General features: G+C 44.1%; 1 protein-coding gene across 1 annotated transcript in view; it reads left to right on the forward strand.

The window, feature by feature from the left end:
- The first annotated feature begins 4986 nt into the window (after positions 1-4986).
- The window catches only part of RNF180 (ring finger protein 180), a 103013-nt gene continuing 94100 nt past the window's right edge, over positions 4987-13899 (forward strand). The window contains exons 1-3 of the mRNA XM_078677764.1: positions 4987-5221; positions 8967-9004; positions 10861-11086. Of these exons, the coding sequence (XP_078533890.1) occupies positions 4987-5221; positions 8967-9004; positions 10861-11086 (499 nt within the window). The remainder of the gene's footprint in view (positions 5222-8966; positions 9005-10860; positions 11087-13899) is intronic.

Genomic DNA, 13899 nt, shown 5'->3' on the forward strand with positions numbered 1-13899 from the left:
CTGGCTGCATCACAGAAAAGCCCAGAGAATAGGTTCCGAAGGCTGTAGATGGATCCTGCTCATGCATGGCCACCCTTTTACACAAAACCAAGCACCCTGCCTTCAGGATTGATAACCATTAGAAGTAATGGGGTAACCCAGTAACCCTCGGAACCTGAGTATGGAAGCTCAACAACAACAATGGTTCTGTCGGGGATGACAAATGATTTGAACAACCTGTAATTAATACACATTCCAACAACATATCCCGTGAAGGATAGAAGAAGACACACAATACTGTATATGGATCAAAAGGTAAATCTTTTTAGTATGAACCTTTGTTGTGAGTAGATCACCAATTTTTTGGATAGCTGTCCAAAACAAAAAACACATAGACTATATATACATTTAGTGATCAGGTCGTGACTGGTGACGCAGACTGCATCCCCTCTCAGCCCCAGTGCCGCTAAGTCTGTTCCCCGACATTCATGGACACTCCCTGGTTGAACTTTGGTGGCGTCTGAGTCTATGGAGTGGGGGTTGTCTACATCCCCATGTAGCTGATACCGAATTGGTGGTGAAAACAAGGCTGTAGCGTTCCACTCCTCCATTTGCTGCTTCGGACAGCTTCTGCCCTCTCCATCATGCCCTGGAGGACACCTTCCACTGTCCCCCGTAACTCTCCACCACATTCACCTTAGACATCGACGAGGACCCGCTCAGTCCATGTGGCCCTTCCTCAGTGCACCACAAGTCACCGACCCGTGGCGGTGTGCCTGTGCAGGCCGCTGTGCATTCTGGGCCACTAACTCTGTGCAGCTCAAGTCAGGGATCCTGTCTCCTGACATTTTGGATGGCCTCTGAGATGATGGCCTTGGGGCCTTCAATGCCATGTGTATGTGGCCCTGCGCTGTCTGCTGCCTCCGGCCTCAACTGAGGTCCACCAGTGTTCACGCATCAAATCGAGTCCTGACCGGCCCGGATGTCGCATCACTGCAGTAGGCACAGGCCACCACTGCCAGAGTTGGAACAGTCGTACTGGCCGACTATCAGGGTTGCTCACACCTGTCGTGGATGCCATCATCTGACTGATCCCCTGCTCAGCCCTCCAGGCGCCACTAACTCAGTGCACCTCAACTCATGTACCATTTCTGATTGTGTTTTTTGCTGTGGTGAGCTAATGCAGCAATGTCAACTCAGTCAGAGTGGGCGACCTGGGAGGATGATGAGGAAGATGATGTAGGTGTAACACACCCCACTGCAGCTGCATCAGGAATATCCTGAAGGGACACAATCCTAGACAATTTGATTACATGAGCATGATCAGTTCTAGTGCCCAAACCTCAGTGCACTGCAAGTCGGACACTTCTGCTTGCATATTTGGTGACCTCTGTACTTGCTCTGGCTACCACCATGATGCTCCGCAGTTGTCTCTGTGATGCTTGTGTTTTCTGTTTCCATTTCAATAGTGTTCACTGTTCAAGTTGTTGCCAGCATCAATCACTCCTTGAGTGGCTGGCTTACACTCACCCCACACACATCCAGCACAGACGTCACTGTACATATGACCCTGCCAATAAAGGGGCCGGGTGCACGTGCCCTTAGCCAGTTGAACAGACTATCTGCATGTGTCCGTGTGGTCATGAAGTATGCATGAGGGCCCCAGGCCCTACAAATTTACATTTTGCTGTGTACAGCGGATGCAAACATGTCACCGCAGGCAGTGGTTAAGACCTTGGACGTGTAGCTTTGTCGTCACCCACTCAATACGTAAGAGGAGTGGACTGGGCCGTTGTACGCCGGTCCAGCGTGGGTGTGTGACTGATTATCCCGGGGCTCTGGGCATGGTTCAGTACTGAAAATGTGCAAATGCATGTGTCTCTGTCGCAGTGTAGGTCTCCTTTGTGGGGTGTAGGTGGTCCCAGGTGGGACTTTAAACACCCAGGTATGTGATGTAGTTTGACTTCCATGAGCTCTGACCCCATCTGTTCAACCACCTCCTTTTGGCATTCTGACACTTGGCATTGGAATGCAATGTGTACCTTGGTGAAGTGTTGGGAGCCAGCCGTGGTGGTGGGTGCTTCCTGCTGTGTGGTCTGTGCAGGGGCTGGAGTCTCCTCTATGTAGCTTGGCTGCCCTGCTCTTGGTGGTGGGTTGCCTAAGATGTCCATGAGCTGTTGTAGGGCATCAGTGTCGAAGGTGTGGTGGTCCTCTCCAGCATCACTGATGAGTTGTCAGGTCTGCTCTGCTGGAGGTGTTGTTTGTCCCTCTGCAATGTGAAGGGGAGATGCATGTTGACATTGTGTTGACATGTATGTTGGCGCATAGTTCTTGTTTACATGCAGACTGTATGACAATGTACATTGTGACTGGGAGGTGCTGTATATTTGATGCGGGACAGGGTATATTTGGACTACATGACGGATGTGAGGTTGTACATGTACATTTCCATTTCACAGGTTCCTGCTATGTTAGATGTGATTGGCCTGTTTCTGACCATGAGCGGACCCAGTTGTGTCCTCTGTTCTGCAGTGTCGGTGTTGCACTTTGTCCCACATTGTCATCGGATGTGCTGTGAATGCTATGTGTGTGTGCTGCAGTGTGCCACGGGGATCAGGGACATGATCCTGGGTCATTGTGGGTGTGCAGTGTGCTACACATTGTTGTGCAATTGTGCCCATCTCCCCTGTCCCCCCAGTCCCTGGTCGTTATTCACCCTGTTGATGTTGTGTCAGGTCCTATTGAGCTGTGTCGGTACTCCCAACTCCTTGCACCATCTCCACACTGATGACTGTGGCCTCCATTTCCTCCAGCTCCTCCTGTGGTGCAGGACTCCCACCTCCTGTCGCCGTTGCTGCCTTCCTGTTGGCAGTGGCTTTGTGCTTGGTTTGGCTTTTCACATCCTGCCAGGGCCTCTTGGCCTCCTCAATTGACCTCCTCGACACTCCGACTTCATTCACGTTTGTCAAATTGACGTTCAGTTGATGGTAGTGTTCTGTCACCTCCTTGACGCTGATATGGATCTCCTGAGGACTGCACCCCGTCTGCCTCTTCCTCTTCTCCTTGGCCTTCCCCGACCACGAGGTTCCTTGCTGGTGGTCTGTGGGGCTTGTGAGGTTCGTGTTGGCCTCTGCACTCAGGCCGGGTGCATCCATGGTGCTACACAGTTTCTTTTTTTCTCCCTTTTTTTTGTTGCTTTTATAGTGCATTTTCCCACCGGATGTGTGGGAATTGCAGGCCTGTTGCTGGTTTTTGCAGATTTTTGTATCGCAATGGGCCTCATCGCAACTTTTCTTGTATTCATGTTTCGCATTTTTGCGTTGACTTTATCACGGAGATTTGACGTGTTATCTTGAGCCTATTGCAGGATACCGCCGTGTTGTTAATAGGACGTTAACACAGCGTTATTTTCCCGCAATAGACTGCAATGTGAAGAGTTGCGTTAAGCTAATTTTGGGGCAATTATCACACGTTCTTGAGATTATCCTCCAATGTCTTTTGGGAGGCTAGTGCAAGGTATGGCAAAAAACTGTGTAACGAGTACCTTCTATAAGTTTGCAGCCTTTTCTTGAATCCAAAAGATGACAATTAAAAATGTCTTTCTTTTATCAGTGACAGCGTTTGACATAGCTAGAGATTTCAAGATTACTTGCAAAACACAGTGGCAGCAAAGTTTATAAAGATCTAGGCAAGAGAAGCAAATTAATATCTTGACTTAATAAAGCTTGTTTTTCGAATTTAAGTGCCACAGTAATTTGGAATAGGGCTCAATGGGATGTGTATTTTGGATGCCAATAATAAGGGCTGAATGGAAAAAGGTCTGCAAGCGTACTAAGCAAGTACTGCTTAATGGTCTACATTTCTGAAGGTACTACCATGCTACTCAAATTATTTTAAGGGAAGTAGCATAGCGCATTGTTTGTTGCTGGTTTTAAATATTGCGCTTTCGCATGTTTGATCGCTTCTGGAGAAGCAGACTTTTAATACCTTATAATCTTTACTAATGATATATTAATCCATGTGGTAATGTGTGGATAACCTCGTATAAAGATGCCACACTATGTCTGAATAAAGCATATTCATTTAGCCTATAGTATATGTACATTTAACCAAATGTGCATTCTTAATGTTGGTCTAATTGCGACTTCACTGTTAATCATAATGCTGGTTTTAAAACGTGCTTTCATGTTTTCGTTCTCGTTGCAGGAGTAAGATAACCTATGCTGGTTACAAGAGTAGCTTAATGTTTGACTTTTACAAATGTTATAGAAGACAGTATTAATTGCAAGTTGTGATTAGCGTCATGTGTGGGGTTGCGAAAGATCCCCTTGTACAATGCAGTGCGGGCTGATGATACATTCAAGGATGTGCAGTTGTCTATGGTTTTGTTTGATGATGGGAACAAGGGAAGTTTACCTGTGACAAGGAGACAGTGCAACCTGATAGGTTGCTGTTGGGAGGAGTTGGTGGGCGAAGTTCTGGAAAAAGAATGCAAGGTTTTAATTGTGTCTCTTATAATAGTTGTGGAGAGATCCTGTCCTGACTCTGCTGGGGGAGCACCTTTGCCTAACACTGCTGAGATTTCATATTTCCAGTTCTTGAGTTTGACTCTTGAACTCTTATGCCCCTTACTTACTCTGAACATTAATTTGGGTCACATCAGACTAACACCTTCTCCTTAGAATTTCTCCCTGCGACCTTTAAATGATTTTATTTTAGTTAGGAAAGTTTCTTTGTTGCATTTTGCACTCTCAAATGATTCATGTTACCACTTCCTGATATTATATTATTGGATTGATTAACAATTTTTATTTTATGCTTAACTAACATGATTTACTAAATGATTGAAACCTGTAATTTTTACAAGCGCGACGTGGAACGTGGTCACAAATGCCCCCAAAATTTTTCTCGAGGATGCATTGTTCAGGAAAGAATGGGCCCAGATCGCCTGGCACTGCACCCGGGATTGGGCAGTGCTAATAATAAAGACCGCCCTCCGACTCTCAGATGTTCTTCAAATTGAAACCCAACAGACTGAGAGTCATTTTAGGGCAACTTAAGGAGTACAAAGAAAATTTAGCACAGTCCAAAGCTCAGAGGTTCCAGAAAGACTTAAAACGGTGGTCGTATGCGAAAGTATACCCGTATGCCAGCCCTGACTACACATCATCCACTAAGACAGACTACAACTCCGATGCGTCGGAGGATTCCAACTCTAGTGGCTCCAGTTCAGGAAGTACAGGTAAAAGGAATAGAGGTCGGGGAAGAGGCAGAGGTTCCTTTAATCCCGGCTGGCAAGCGTACCAACAGGGTGGGACCCGGTTTCAAAACGCCTTTCAACAACCACCACCTTTTCCACTCATGATGGGGTGGAATCCAGCGTTTGGTCCTCCACAACCGCATTTTTACCAACCTCAAATGTTCCCTCAGCCTTTTTTAAAGAGGGGCCGGGGGAGGAGAGGGAGACGCAAAGGGCCCAATCAAGTTCATTGGGAACCAACCGAATCTGTGGGCGACAATACGAGGAGCAAAACCTCGGAGCAAAGAGCGGGACCAAGCAACCAGCGACTCTGATTATGAATTTGTCCTCAACTACCCTCACAGAAGAGGAAACCCGGGTCCTGGAAAAGGGCCTTGGGTTTGTGCCCACCCCAGGTCTTGACAAGTTCAAGCTACGCTGTGAACTGACAGAATTTTTCCGCAAATTGCGATTGAAAAGCTTTTTCGAGAAACATACAACTGAGTCTACACAGATGTCACAAGGAGATACTAGTTTCAGACTGAAGTCTACTTTTACCCCCCACCGCACACAATTCCATCTGAGATATTGGCCTTTGAGCAAGCCGTTGTTAATAAGGTTGAGTCCTTAGTGACACCAACACCTTTCAAGAACTTAACAGCAGGTGAGTTCAAGGCAATACAGTCACTGCAGAATAATACCAATATTGTGATTAAGAGTGCAGACAAAGGGGGCGGTATAGTCATCCAAGACAAGGGTGACTATGACCGAGAATGCCGACGCCTCTTAAATAACCAAACTAATTATGTGTTGCTGAGAAAGGATCCATCTACTAGTCTGAAATCAGAAATAATCTGGTGATGGCAGCAGAACATGAGGGGCAAATAACTAAACAAGAGGCAGACTTTCTGACCATCACAGAGGGTAAAATACCATACTTTTACACCCTCCACAAAACTCATAAGGGCATCCATCCACCACCAGGGAGGCCCATTGTTTCGTGTTTGGGTTCAATGTTAGAACCCTTATCGAAGTACTGCGACTTCTTTGTAAGGCCTCTCATTGCATCAACTAGCGCATATATTAAAGACACCAAAAGTCTACTTGCAATGTTACAGATCATTGAAATGCCTGAAGAACCGTGTTTCTTAGCAACGTTAGACATTGAGAGTCTTTATACTTGTATACCCCAAGACACAACAATTGACGTGGTTGCAGAAACTTAGGAACAAACCAATTGGGAGTATAAGACATCTCGAACGTTTGTAGTAGACTGTGCGACTTTGGCACTGAAACAAAACTTTTTTCAATATGAGGACAACATTTATTTACAAGCCACTTGGAACATCAATGGGGAGTACATCTGCCCCTAGTGTGGCGGGGTTGTATGTGTACAATTTTGAATGCAATAACATCTTGCCAACCACCAACCCCTACTTTCCAAACATCATTCTATGGCAACGACACATAGATGATGTGTTGTTGATCTGGAAGGGTGATGAGGAGTCAATACGCTCTTTCTTTCTTTATCTGGGTCAACAACCAAGACCCTCACCTTAAGTTCACCTATGAATTTGACAGAACCAAGATAGTGTTCCTGGACGTAACAATTACACGAGTAGGCAACCAATTACGATCTAAGACCTACCACAAACCCACAGCGAAGAACAACCTCTTGCACTACTCAAGTTTTCATCCTCAGCCATTGAGAGAAAACCTTCCATTTGGTCAGTACCTCCGAATCAGGAGGAACTGTAGTGAGGTCTCTGATTATAAGGAACAGGCCAAGGACGTTATTAATAAATTACACAAGAGGGGTTATCCTAAAGACCTTCTGTCTAAAAGTTGCAAAAGGGCACGCAATGAACACCGGGAGGCTCTTTTGGAGGACCATCCCAAGGAGACAGGGAAGGAGGTACCTCTAACATGTGTTACGACCTACAACTCAGCATCTAACATAGTGAGTTGCAGCATTAAAAAACATTGGAGGATTCCGACATCCAACAATTGTGCATGGGAAAAACCCTTGTTCTCTTACAAAAGTGCCAGGAGCCTTAAGGACTCCCTTGTCCATACACGTCCGAGAAAATAGCAGGAAATGACAAGGGGTGTACTGAACGTCTGGGTTTTGCCACCCATTATTGGTCACTATCCCTGTGGGGGGTGCAGTGTGTGCCCCCTTACCTCGACTCAAAAACACTCAACCTTGAGCCAGGAAAGACATGGCAGCAACGAAAGCATACGAATTGCAATACATGCAATGTCGTTTCATTGATAACCTGTCCCTGGTGCCTAAGATATATAGGGATGACGAAAAGGATGATCAAACTCCGAATTTGTGAACATCGGAGTAGCATAAGATGTGGTAAAAGTAACACCAAACTTACCACACATTTCATGGAACAAAGACACTCCCCAAATGAGATTCATTGGACTGTGATTGAACAGCTCGACCATGGTACAGAAACAAGTCTTTTTGAGAAAGAGCAGAGGTGTGTTCACCGCCTTTCTACCCATGTGATAGGACTGAATGATGAAATCCCTTGGGGGACGGTACTAAGACGATAATCTGCCCATGGCTATTCCAGTGAGCACCGCTATTTATGATGCAAGAGCGTGTGCACTTATGCACTTCCGTGCCGGCTGGCACTCGTGTGGGATGTGAGGCCCGAAAAATTGCACCTATGTTTGATATGTGGAAAACTTGGAGAATAAAACATGTCAATCTTCATTCGTTCATGGGCACCAGTGAGTACAATGAATGAAATGGGAATAGGATTTAATCAGCCATTCTTTGTCACTATTTATATTCAAATCACCACGTGAAGTGACAGCTCAAATTCAGATGCCTGATAGGACGGATTGGTTATATTGACAAAGTTTGGTGAACAATAAAGTTATTCCATTTCAGTGAAACCATGAATGCGCTGAGGAGATCCACCAGGCGTACCTCCCAGAGGGTTAGCGCTCTAGTGTTTGCTCGCAAACGGGGACGCGGAGCACTTTACGTCGGTCACCTGACGCGAATGTAGAACGTCAGATACGTGACTTGATGTCTGCGTTCTACATAACCCCGTGGAATACCTATGGCAGACAACTTCCGGGCTGCAGAGCAGAACAGAATAGGTTTACGGCGGCGAGTCGGTGTGCACTAAGTAAGTCCACCAACGTTCCGGTTATGCCCCCGCGTGATTATGGGATGCCGGGGCTTGTATCGGCTCTATTATCGATGCCGGTTTTGTTTAAACTTTCAGACGGATCGCGACGTGAAGATTGTGCCCCGTGCTGCACACTTGACTTACGTGTGTTGTAAGTGCTTGGCAATTTTATGACACTATATACCACAGTAAAAAGCTTCCTTAAGTCTGAGTATATGAATCCATCGTCCTACTACGAAGGGACGTTTGTTTTAATGAGGGGTGTTGCATTAATTTCAATCATCATAGTTGTACGCATGGCGCAATAGGTATGACGCAGGCAAATAACTACCTGAGTCTTGACATAGCGCACAGTGGGACTGAGTTTTGTCCAAAGGAAACCCTCCGTGATAATTTGCAAGGGTGAACAAGGGTATTGCCCAAATAGTATAGAACTCAGTGGGTGTATGGAGACGGGTTTGGAAGTGAACCACAGTAAAAGAGAACAATTCTGAACCTAATGGCATAAGGAATTGACAGAATATGATGAAATGAATGCATAATATTTGCTCATTATTAATGTTTGTCTTGTCTATTCTGTTCATTTACAGAGTTGGCTCCTGGTGATCTCTGGGAGTGCTTTATACGGGTAAAAGCGTGAGTTTTTGTAATAATAATTTTTTACCTTTTCACATATATATCCTCACGGAATGGACCCGCCTTAGCGTGCGCGGACCCCCCGGGGGATTTCACCTCATCGTCCTCTATGAAAGCTGAGCCGAATGACGCATTAAGCAGCAGAAACATGTCGACCTTTTGTTACTAGGACATAGTGGTTCTAATAAAAACTACTACGTAGTCCACACTTGTTTATAATGTGAACAGCTGGCCCATTAATAAAGTTTTTTTAGGCACAGCTGGGATCTTTTAAATCTTGCACTCACAACACTAGAGCACACACATCCTGACTTCAGAAAAAAACAGCTCTGCTGCAATTGCAGACGTTGTAGCACACGGGGGGGACACTCGGTCTCCCCTGTGGGAACCCCATGATGAAGCATGTCACCACTAGGGTGAGTGAGGGTTCTTTTAAGAAATAGAGTTTTCCCTTCCCGTTCACTTTATTTTCTTTAATTCTTTATCTCCTTTTTTGAACACTGTGTAGATCACAAGAAATTGATAGTTTTCACTTTAACAGTCGCAGTTGCAGTCACTCTTTAGTTGTTGTATTATAATTGATAGGGGTAGAAGAGTGGCTTCATAACCCTAACTCTCTCGTTGGTTAGTTATAAGCTTGTAAATAAACCTTCATGGTTTGAAAACCATCCTCTGTGTCGTACTTCTGGAGCCAAATTGGTTTCCCTGTAATTTGACATGTTGTACTAATGTTAACTCCCAGAATACATTTTTAGCTGACACCTAAAGGTCTATAGGACCAGTTGCACAATCTGTTTGAAGATTACACCTGAAGGTGCAGGTATAGAATATTGTGCTGTATCACGTCCAAGAAAGAAGATAATTTTTAACTGAAATATCCGACCTGAGCTTGTTTCTGATGAAGCGTACAATGCCCAAACAATGGTAGTTATCAATGTGAGTTCAAGAAGTGGGCAGCGGTTGAAAGGAATTGTGGGAGATTTTGGGTAAATTCCAGAGACTGGACGAATTATACCATATTGGATGAATGTATAGATCCAAGAATTAATGACTTTAAAGTAACACTATCCTAATGTGCTTCTATGGGCATGTGGTGATTGATACATAAGAGATGGGTGAGTTTCACTATGCAGCTTTGTAGATTTTAGATCAGTGAGTAGAGGGTAGTTTGTAGATTGTTAGCAAAAGAGTTGAGTAGATATAATACATGAACCATGACTCTCAAGAGGCTGGATTTACGAATTATAGAGACCCTTGGCTAGACTTGATCACTTTCCTGATATGTAGCCTGAGTGTAGTATACTGATTGCATATTTGTTAATTATTTTGTGCTTCTTACTTTGTAATATGTGGTGCTGTGAAATTATATTAGAAATACCATTTACAAAAACAGTATTCAGATGAGGTCATATCAGGGATGTGTAATGAGGTAAAAAGCAACATCTGCTCCAGTGTGTCATGCCTCTATAAACACCTCCTCTTTCTCTCCGCGTGGCCTTTTAAGATTGTTTAGCTTGGTCTCTAATATCTTGTGTGATGTAGTCTAGTAGTCGGTGTGTCATACTGCCGATGTATCACAAACACAGTTTTGTCTTGGAAGTATTTGAAGTTTATAATGGTAATGTCCATATTACATACATAGTTTGATATAAGTGGTATGAATTTGTCTGCAGTAAAAGATGTTGGTGGTAATTTATTTTTCAGCAGTAAAATGTGCATATTGGATGTTAGATCCTCACCACATGAACAATTTATATATATTGTTGACATCGCTATCTCAATAAATGATGTTTGTATATGTATGGCAGTTGATTAATTGTGATAATCTTTACTTTTTGTTTCTTCTAGACATCTAAATCAAACTTAAGTACGGATGATGAGAGTGACAACACCAGAGAGAAAGAAAGCCACATCTGTGCTGTGTGCCTTGATGTTTTCTTCAATCCATACATGTGCTATCCATGCCATCACATTTTTTGTGAACCCTGCCTACGGACCCTTGCCAAAGACAATCCCTCAAGCACTCCCTGCCCTCTTTGTCGTACAACAATTGCAAAAGTCCTTTTCCAGACAGGTATGCATAAATCCTTCATCCTATAAACAGTTGTTCTGCATATCATAAGCACTCATTTTATACTTCAATTGAATCACGTTCCATTTAAAACTTCCAATAGCTGTCAAATGGGGTATTTGTATGCCAAAGTGACAAGACACTTAGGGCCAGATGTAGGTAATCCTAGATTACCGATTCTTAAATACCGAATCATACCGATTCGGTATTTAAGAACTGGCAATCGGGATTTAGGTAATTTTACCGATTTCATTTCCGAATCGGTATGATTCGGTAATTACCGAATCGGTATTTACCGATTTGGTAATTGCCATTCATTCCTATGGGCCTGTAGGCCCATAGGAATGAATGTCAGGCCCATAGGAATGAATGTCAATTACCGAATCGGTAAATACCGATTTGGTTATTGGGGGAAACATTGAAGGGTGGCAGGGTGTCACTTTGACACCCTGTTGCACCCCTCAATTGTGCATAGGTGCACATGTTGCAGACATACATGCCCTTAGGGCATGTATGTCTGCAACGTGGCACTGTTTAAAAAGCAAAATAAAAATGCTTTTTTAAAGGGGTTTCATTATTTACCACCAACTTCTAGTTGGTGGTAAATAACGACTTCTTAGACCCCTGTAGCACTGATTGCAGTGCTACCTCATGTCAAAATACAGAATCGGTAATTTTACCGATTCGGTATTTTACAGAATCGGTAAAATTACCAAATCTGTATTTTAACATGCCCCTACATCTCCATCTTCAAATACCGGTCGGTAACAGCCGAAATCGGCCGTTACCGACCGGTATTTACCTTCCTACATCTGGCCCTGAGTCATCTCTTTCTGTAGTGATAATCAATGACAATGTTATTGCAATTGTATGGTACATCAATAACCTGTATAGTTATTTCTCATTTAATAGAAAACAATAGTAATGTTGTACCTCTTGTGACTATATTTACCCAAGCGTTGGGCCCCCCGTCCTTCCTACTGGCTTCCCCTCAACATCACCCGACCCCCTTTATCATTTTTGGGGATTTCCATCTTGACCCAAGCAATTGCTTCCAATCAAGCCCAATTCCCTGATTCCTCTAAGATTACTCTCTCCTAAACACCAATTTAAAGTCTACTCTCACACATTGCAAATCACTGGACCCAATTCCCTTGTGTAAAACCTTAGCTCAGTCTAAACTCCACCCTTCGTCCACTCACCATGCAATATTCCTGGGTTAGCCACCATCACTTCCCATCATCTGCCTACAACATTTGCCCACATCATCAAATGAAAAAATTGATCAAGAGATCGGGCTTTCTTCTTGAATAAATGTTATAATGACCTTGAACTATTGCTTTACAGCAACACCTATGTTTATTTCAATTGAACACAGAGAATAGAATTTAACTTGGACTAAATTCTACACACCTTCATGTCAGACACTCATGTCGACAGCCGTGGATTACTCCCAACGTTCACACCATGAAAACAAAATGTATAAGCTCCTCTCCATATGGCACAAAGGCAGCACCAGTGAGACCCACAGCCCTCATCTTCTGCTGAATCTGCTGAAATGCTCCTCATACTGACGTCCACTAATCCCTCTTGTGTTTTGTCAGACCCTTTCTGTTCCCAGATTGTCAAATCCTATGCACTCCCATGTAGAGTTCTGGATTCCTAACCTCTCTCTTTGCAGACACTCTTAGTTCCGATTGCTACCTGCTGTGCTTTATGTCAACTGTGGCATTACCTTTATGAAAAATGTCTACTGCTAACCATTTAACCCATAATAATAATAATAATAATAATAATAATAATCCACATTTGTAAAGCGCGCAATCACCCGTAAGGGTCTCTAGGCGCTGGTGGCCGTCGGGAAGATTAAGCAAGCTATTGCCCAGAGTCACATGGTGCTGGGCTAATCTGTGTACAGTCTAGCCTGATATTGGCTGTGATGTTGTTGGCTAAGGGGGGCTGTTTTTTGTGGCTTCTTCTTCCCACAAGAGCCCCAAATTTCTTAAGGTCGAATTGGGAGCAAGCCTCCCCTAGTTCTCTCTATGACCTCATCCCAGTCGCGCTTGGACCTTGCAGGGATAATTTTTTATAATTTTCTTAGTTCAAGTACCACTGGTATGTTTCTGAGTCTAATGGCTGTGCCAGGCGTCTCCTTAGTGACCATCATTCTTGTGTGAACCATGGGTTCACCTTATTTATTTCCCTCTGCTTTAGCCCCGGATAGTTGATTTGGGCGCCAAAGTTTCGGGTTAGCTGGTCGAAGAAGTGTGCAGGCAGCGCACGTACGTTCGCAGATGTGCTCGGCTCATCTGATAAAATTTGGATTGCAGCCAAGTGATCCTCGAGTTTCTGTATTGTGTTGTTTAGTTTGGATTCATCCCCCATGACTATTGGCCATTTAAGACGGTGATTGTCGCTCGTAGATGCTACTTCTTTTAGGGCTAATATGTTGTTTACTGCGCTCTCCTGTTTACCCCATGGGAGTGCCAACCTCAGGCTTAGCGGATTGTGGTCACTGTCACAGTTTTTGACTGTGGCCATATCGATTACAGTTGGCCATAGCCAGAGGGCTACAAGAATGTAGTCAATACCTCCATCGAAATATCCCTACGCACCATTTACGCTCAGCTGAGTCTTTTAATCAGATGATCCCTAGGTTCAGGAAAAGTTCCTGGGGCGGGAGAAGTTTTCTGGGTGGTACGGCCAGACTTTGAACTCTCTCCCCGAGATGTTAAAAAATTAAACTGCCTTCTGGTGTTTAGGAAAGCGCTAAAAACATGGCTGTTTAATCTCTGATGGTATATTTAAATCCTTTG

Source organism: Lissotriton helveticus, chromosome 2_1 (assembly GCF_964261635.1).
Source record: "Lissotriton helveticus chromosome 2_1, aLisHel1.1, whole genome shotgun sequence".
NCBI lineage: Eukaryota > Metazoa > Chordata > Amphibia > Caudata > Salamandridae > Lissotriton > Lissotriton helveticus.